This window comes from Vicia villosa, unplaced genomic scaffold, assembly GCF_029867415.1.
Source record: "Vicia villosa cultivar HV-30 ecotype Madison, WI unplaced genomic scaffold, Vvil1.0 ctg.002932F_1_1, whole genome shotgun sequence".
Classification (NCBI taxonomy): Eukaryota; Viridiplantae; Streptophyta; class Magnoliopsida; order Fabales; family Fabaceae; genus Vicia; species Vicia villosa.
In genome coordinates, this window is record NW_026706071.1 from 98,786 (window position 1) to 107,482 (window position 8,697).

At 32.9% G+C, this 8,697-nt stretch overlaps 2 protein-coding genes across 2 annotated transcripts; both read right to left on the minus strand.

The window, feature by feature from the left end:
- Positions 1–452: 452 nt before the first annotated feature.
- On the minus strand, positions 453–2,528 carry LOC131640085 (uncharacterized). The gene is made up of 5 exons (XM_058910491.1): positions 1,939–2,528; positions 1,733–1,859; positions 1,344–1,634; positions 1,162–1,263; positions 453–1,046 (listed from the first exon to the last, which is right to left on the minus strand). Exons 1-5 carry the CDS (start codon positions 2,526–2,528, stop codon positions 453–455), a joined length of 1,704 nt encoding a protein of 567 aa, XP_058766474.1.
- A 1,969-nt stretch (positions 2,529–4,497) lies between these two features.
- Positions 4,498–6,246, minus strand: LOC131640086 (uncharacterized). The gene has a single exon (XM_058910492.1). It carries the CDS (start codon positions 6,244–6,246, stop codon positions 4,498–4,500), a length of 1,749 nt encoding a protein of 582 aa, XP_058766475.1.
- Between the last annotated feature and the right edge of the window lie 2,451 nt (positions 6,247–8,697).

Here is an 8,697-nt window from a genome sequence, read left to right on the forward strand (position 1 = left end):
AATGCAAACTCAAAATTCTGCTCTGCAGGCTACAGCAATGGGCACCAGCTAGCAGTCTGCACATGGGCAGACTGCGTCAGATATTTTGCTTGGGGATTAGCCCCTCGCAAAATGCAGGATAAATTTTTTTGCTTGGGGATTAGCCCCTCGCAAATTGTTTATATTTAAAAAAAAAAAATTGTATTCAATATCGTACATAATAAATATATATATATATATATATATATATATATATATATAATTATAATATAATTTAAATTAAAATATATATATATATATATAATAATAATTCAAATTAAAACAAAATTATTATAATACATATAATAATTAATATTTAAGCAAATATATTAAAAATTAAACTCCATACAAAATTACAATAATATTTAAAAATAAGTTCAAAATAATTAACACAAATTGTTCCATACAAATAAAAATAAACTTAAAATGTAAATTTAATTATTCCCACCATCTTGTTCCTCCTCTTCTTCATCAGCTCCTCCATATCCACTTGTTCCTCCAAATCCACCACCACTCATATTTTGTGAAGCAAAAAATTGATCAAACCTTTGTGACCGTTCATTTGCAATTCGCATTGCTTCTTGATATTCCTGTGCCTGCCTCCTCATTTCTTCCTGAAATTCTCTCCTCATTTCTTCCCGTAATTCTCTTTCTCTTCTTTGCATTTCCTCCTGCATCTCTAATTGTTTTCTCTTCATCTCTTCAATTTCCAAATTTCTTGCTGCTACTTGTTGTGCTGCCTCAGTGTTTGCCAAGTTTCTCACAGTTTCAAGCATTTCGGCGGTTAATATAGGTGGAGTGGATGATCCTTCTCCATCAGCATATCTCATTTTGAAATCTCTACTACGCCGCTTGATATTTTTGGAATACCCTCCAATACAATACACTCTCCCATTTTTCTTCTTTCCACCTGAAACCTTATACCAAGTCTGAAAACCAATACTGGGGTCAACAGGATACCCTGGTGGTGGTTGGGGTATTTCAGGATGCTCTGACAACTTTATGGCAAGTTCTTTATCAAAATTCTCCTATAAAAAAATTAAATGTTATCATGATTCAAATAAACTATTACATATAAAAGAAATAAAACTATGTACATATAAAAGAAATAAATAAAATATCTTTGATATAAAAATAACTTACTTGAGTGATTTTTGCGCGCTCGTCAATAAACTCTCCATTTCTCTTGAGATGAGTCTCCATGTGGAGCTCATTAAGAAGTGGAGTTCTGCCTAATTCTTCACGCTAAATAAGTAAAAAAAATTAATGCAATGTAATGAAACATTTAAATAATAGTTTAATAAAAAATTAATAAATTTATGTACCATCCTTCGCGCAACTTCAGCCACACTAATACTTCCCGCTGCGTAGTTGCAACCACCAACTTCAGATGCTCTATTTTTCTTTGCCTGCTCAGATATTTCCTTAAACTTATCAGAATTCCAATGATCAATAAGCTTTGGGAATATATCTTCTCCTATCCAACGTGGACGTGTCCCTTTTGCTTCCCATTTAAGTCTAACATTCCTCATGGTATCAGAAAATCGAGCAGCACATTTTGTGTGAAAGTTTTCTTTAATCGCGGCCTCATCTCTAACATCCCAAACACAATGCTCCTACATTGTTGTATGAATTTAAAAATATTAAATAAAGTAGAATCATGAATATCACAAAAATAAAAAAGGAAATGTCAAAATGAATAAGTAAATTATACCTGAAATGCCTGAAACCATTTTTCCTTTTCATCTTCATGTACAGCTCCATAAGACGGCCAGAATTGTGTGTACTTCTCTTTTATAATATTTGTTATGATCGATACTGCCTGATGTGAGGGAACAATTCTAAACAACAAAATCTTGAGTTAGTATTGATTAAATAAAACTCATATTTAAAATATAATATAAAAACACAAAAACTTACGATCCTGCATCGGGATAAATGATTAGTCTGCCCTCATGATACTTAATTTTTTGAGTCGTATTTTTTTTCAAAATACGCTTCCTCTTCGTTTGCTCCTCAGCACTAGTATCTCCAGGAGCACTGGTATCTCCAGGAGCACTGGTATCATCCTCTGAAGGGATGGGTAATGGCATGCTAGATCCACCTGTCTCCATATGCATGGGTAATGGCATGCTACCAGATCCACCTGTCCCCATATGCATGGGTAATGGCATGCTAGATCCACCTGTCTCCGTAGGAAAATATGTGGGGTAAGAGTATCCAGGAGGACAAAAAAAACCTGATCCAGGGGGCATGGATAGTAATCCAGTGAAAGATCCAGACATGGGCGGTGTAGGATGCATAGGCGGTGTAGGATGCATAGGCGGTGTAGGATGCATAGGCGGTGTAGGATGCATAGACGGTGTAGGATGCATAGGCGGTATAGTAGAGCGTGGAGTAGAGCGTGGCATAGGAACGAACATATCTGAGTTAGGAACCTCCTCTACAATGAATCTAGTGCGACGAGGCTTTTGTTGACCCTTACCTTTTTCATCTTTCTTGGGTGGCATTTTTTCCTGTTACACAAGATAATATTTGAAAGATAATTGCACAAGATAATATTATCAAGTTAATATTACATAAGATGATATTTGAAAGTTAATATTACACAAGATAATATTTGAAATTTAATATCACACAAGATAATATTTAAAAGTTAATATTACACAAGATACTATTACACAAGATAATATGTGAAATACTCAAGATAATATTACATATTCAATTTATTCATCATCATAATCTTCGTTGTCTTCATCGCATCTGATATTATTGTCTTCAGACTCTCCTAGCTCTTCATGCTCTTCTTCCATAGGATTTGTTGACAACAAGATACTTGCATCAACTTGTTGACCATCAACTGCAGTATCACACAAACTTACAATCTCCTCGGTTTCAATTACCTCATTAACAGGTGAAATCTCATCATGTTGGTATGCAACATCTTCCATTAACTCATCAGTCTCAATGTGACCCATTGGGTTGGACTTGATTACAACACACCATTCTCGTTTCCGTGGGGTAATTGAAGGATAAGGTACATAATAAACTTGCCTAACATTATGTGCCATAATGAAAGGGTCATACTCTTTGTACTTTCTATCTCTTCGGATCTCAACAATGTTATACTTTTTATCAATTTTTGTTCCTCTAGAAGATGGATCATACCAATCACAATAAAATAAGACAACTTTATTTTCCGAGTCCATATAATTATAAACCAACTCGTAAATATGTGTGATAACCCCATAGAAGTCGTCCTCACCACCCTCTGTAACTCCTTTTACGACTACACCACTATTTACGGTTTTCTTCCCTACACTCCATTCCTCAGTGTGAAATTTGTAACCGTTTACAAAATATGTGTGCCATTCATTTACACGTTGACTAGGGCCTTCAGACAAATTTCGCAAATGTATTAAGTCAGGACTTAGTGTAACAATACATGATAATTGTTGCTTAAACCATGTTGGAAAATAGGCATGTGTGTAACCAGTCGATGGTTGTTCGCCTGTGCTTTGATAATAGTAGGTACCAAATGCCCTATTTCGAAAAGAAAAAAAGGTTAGAGAAGGTAAATCTTAACCAATTAAACATATACACTTAATTTAAAATATACTTACTCAAGATATGGTTTAACTTCAACGCAGTTAATCAGCACATGAACATGAGCAGATTGCATTTCTTTTTGTGAAAGCCAATGCTCACTCTTCTTCCCTGCGGGACGGCCTGGACGACCGAAAACTGATAAGGTAAATTGACTTCTTTCACTGAAGTGAACTTCGTTCCTTATGATTCTTGGAGACAACATCATGTGATTGAAATAATGAGAGCAAAAATGTGATGTTTTGCGATGTATATAATGTGCACAAATTGATCCCTCAACTCGTGCCTTATTTTTAACTGATCGTTTTGAATCACCCATGAATCGTCCAAATGGATACATCCATCTATATTGAACAGGTCCACCTAGAAAAGCTTCATAAGCAAGATGCACAGGGAGATGCTCCATAGAATCAAAGAAACCTGGCGGGAATATTTGCTCCAACTTGCAAAGAATGACAGGAATATTTCTGTCCAATTTAATGATGTCATCTACTCTTAAAGTTGAAGCACAAATGTCTTTAAAAAATTGACTGATCTCAGTAAGTGGATTAAGCACATTCTTGGGCAGTGAACTGAATGCAATTGGAAGTAATCGTTCCATGAAAATATGACAATCGTGACTTTTCATTCCATGCAATTTCCCAGTGTTGGCATCAGCACATCTTGCCAGGTTAGAAGAATAACCATCAGGCATCCTCAATTCATTTAACCACCGACATACAGCTTTTGCTTCTTGGGGAGTAAGAGTGTAACAAGCCTTGGGTTTTAATAATTTTCCGTTTGGTCGAGGTTTCAACTCCAATTCTTTTCGATTACAATAAAGTTCCATGTCTTTCCTAGCCTTCTCATTGTCTTTTGTCTTCTCATTATCCATCACCGTGTTAAGCACATTATCAAAAAAGTTCTTCTCAATATGCATAACTCAAGATTATGACGCAACAAATTATCCTTCCAATATGGGAGGTCCCAAAAGATACTTCTTTTTGTCCAATTATGGTCAACCCCATATCCTTTAATTCTACGTGCTTCACCATAGTCTGTGAATTTTGGTAGGTCACAAACATTATTCCATACTTGAGTCGATGACAATCGAGGGGGAGGTAGATCTTTTACTTTTATTCCTTTTCTAAAAGCATCTTTATTCCTTCTAAATTCATGGTTGGTAGGTAAGAACCTACGATGACAGTCAAACCACGAACTTTTCCCACCAAATTCCAAAGTAAACGCTTTTGTGTGATTCATGCAATGTGGACATCCCATTTTACCATGTGTACCCCATCCAGACAACATGCCATATGCAGGAAAGTCATTAATTGTCCACATCAAAGCCGCTCGCATATTAAAATTTTGTTTACGAGACACATCATAAGTCCACGCTCCCACCCACAGCCTCTTGAGATCATCAATTAAAGGTTGCAAATAAACATCGATTCCCGCCTTTGGACTCGACGGTCCCGGAATGATGCATGTCAAAAACATGTAAGGTTTCGTCATGCACATCTCAGGAGGGAGATTGTACGGGGTAACAATAACTGGCCAACAAGAATATGCATTTCCTGAAAAATTATAAGGAGTGAAACCATCTGAGCATAATCCAAGTCGGACATTCCTAGGTTCAAGTGCAAATTCAGGATGAACTCTATCAAAGTGTTTCCATGCCTCGCCATCAGATGGATGTCGCATCATGCCTGAACTAATTCTGTTTGTATGGTGCCATGCCATTTGGCTTGCACTGTGCATTGATGCAAACATTCTTTGCAACCTAGGTATTATTGGTAGATAGAACATAGATTTCACTGCAATGCGATTTTGCCTTTGGTCAACTCCCTTACTGCTAACTAAATACCTTGGACTCTCGCAAAACTTACATTCCTCCAATTCCCCGTCATTTGTACCAAATTCGTTGTCATAAAACAACATGCAACCTCTAATGCAACAATCAATCTTTTTTACTTCTAATCCCAACTTCGACACCATCCTCTTTGCATCATAATAACTTGTAGGCAAGTTTTCTTTCACAGGAGTCGCGTCCAACATCAATTTCGCAAAGAATTCTAAACACTGATCAGGAACATTCCAATTTGACTTCGCAGCCAAAAGTCTCACACACATTGATAGCTTAGAGTCAGAAGACCCCTCAAACAATGGTATATTTATTTCTTTCAACAACTGATAAAACCTTTGAGCTTTCTCATTCGGGAGCTCTTCTCCATCTAAATCTTGTGGTTCATCATACGCCACATTCACCCCCAATGCGTCAGTGAACATCTCCTCGACGAGATTAAATTGCTCTTGATATTGCATTTGTGATGAACTACTCCCTGGTTCAACACTATTTATATCTGGTTCTATATGTGTTTGACTGCTAGAAGCCTCACTACTCATCTCCTGCATTGTTTCCCCATTAGATGTCCAAACCCAGTAATTTGGCCTAAAACCCACTCTTTCCAAGTGACGTTTCACTTCACTAGGATCACTAATAATATTTCTGCAACCACACTTTAAACACGGACACCTTACCCCTCCTTCCCTGCGACAACATTCTTGAGCAAACGCAAACGAGAGAAACGCGGCAACTCCTTCCATAAAAAGTGGTTTAAGCCCACGTCGTCCAGGAAACATTCTATCGTACATCCAACTACGATAGAATTGGTAATGTTCCATACTGCACATGTGAATCATGTTTAATTATATTCAATATTTGTCTTTTTCTAAACATATTATATAAAATATATTTACGTGGTTTTAGTCCTAAAAAAATATTTGTTTTTAAAATATATTTACTTGTTTTTAGTCCTAAACATACATACTTGCTTTTAAAAAATATATATAAACAAAAGCACACAAATTTGTGAGATATGAACATATATATATATATATATATATATATATATATATATATATATATATATATATATATATATATATATATATATATATATATATATATATATATATATATATATATATACTATTTATTTATATACCGTTTTAATAAATATATTGTCTTTAAATATTTTTTAGTCCTAAAAAATATTTGTTTTTAAAATATATTTACTTGTTTTTAGTCCTAAAAATATATATACATGTGATCATATATAAACTATATACTTGTTTTTAGTCCTAAAAAAATATTTGTTTTAAAAATATATTTACTTGTTTTTAATCCTAAACATACATACTTGCTTTTAAAAAATATATATATATACAAAAGCACACAAATTTGTTAGATATGAACATATATATACTATTTATTTATATACCGTTCTAATAAATATATTGTTTTTATATACTATTTTTTATTATATGCAATAAAATTATCTTCAATATTTATCTTTTTCTAAACATAAACTATATACTTGTTTTTAGTCCTAAAAAATATTTGTTTTTAAAATATATTTACTTGATTTTACTTGTTTATATATACTATTAATTTCAAAAGTACAAAATTTATATACTGTATTTTTATATAATAATATTAACTATACAAAATTTATATACTCTTTTTTTAAATACTTCTTCCTTTTAAACTATACATACTGATTTTAATATACTGATTTTAATATTATATACTTATTTTAAATATACTGATTATAAACTATTATATAATGATTATAAACTATTATATACTGATTTTAAACTATTATATACTTATTATTTTTAAACTATACATAGTACTGTTACAATATTATTAAGTATACATACTGTTTTTAAACTTAAATAAAAATTAGACTGTTTTTATTAATACAAAATAAAAAAGCTAATATTTTTTAAATAATATTGGTATAATATTTAAAAATCGTATTTTTTAATTAATATTTAAATAATCTTCTAAATAAAGATTATAATATTTACTAACACACATAAAAATATACCAAACAAAATCTTATTTTTAATACTAAACATAAATTATATTATTTATATTGATACTATATTTAAACTATTAATTTCAAAAATCAGCAACTATAGAATTTAATTTCGAAAAAATTAAAAAAAAATTCTAAACACATACAAAAAAAACTAAAGTGTAATCTATATATAACAAACACACAGAAAATTTATATATAACAACATACACACTATATATATACACTTCTATCATAAACACATATAAAAAAGTTCATAAATTTTATATGTACCTTATTTGAAGACAACTTTGGTGTAGACTTTTAAAATTTCCTTCAAAATATCAGAGCTTTATTCCAAGATTCTGTCTTCTAAGATTCAATTGTTGTAAAAAAAAAACGAAAATTAGATTATATATGAAATCAAAAAGAATGTATACTATTGTTGAGAGTAAGTTGAGGAGAATTTTACCTTAAGTGTTGTTGAGAAGTTGAGAGGAATGGAGTTTTGAGAGAAATTGAGAGGGATGAGATTGAGAAGTTGAGGAATGAAATTGTGTTGTTAAAAGGAAGAAGAAAGATAAATAATAATGTTAAAACGGTCCAATTAATGCGCAACGGATCTAATTCAGATATCAGCGAGGGGAGACCCGTCGGTAATGAAACGGTCCAATGGGGCGTGGGGGGACCCCTCGCAAATTGTAACCTTGAAATTTGGGGACTGCACGCGCAGACTGCTAGCACAGTTGATAAGACAATACTGTCTTTTTTCCGAGGGGATACCCCTCGCTAAAATCAGCACTGCTATTTCCTTGGGGATGCCCCTCGCTAAATGCTGCATTAGCTGTCCACCAAATTTTCTTTTTGGCGCCACTTTATTTTGCTTGGGGTATCCCCTCGCAATGCAGATTTTGAAAACCAAAATTTCCCTCTTCTTCTATTTGCGACGGGTATCCCCTAGGTATACAAATGTTGTTTTTTTTTTTTGAAATTGTGGTTTGCGAGGGGCTTTACCCCAAGCAAAGTCATTTATTTGCGTGAAGATTTACCCCTGGCTAATTCCCCTGGCTATTTCAAAGATTTCTTGTAGTGGGAGAACAGTCTCGTTTTTTATTAAATTTTCATAATAATCAACATTAAGAGCTTATTAATAACAATTATACATTAATCAACCTAATAAAAATATTATGTTGAGTTAACAGTCCCAAATTATCAATCATAGAAATAA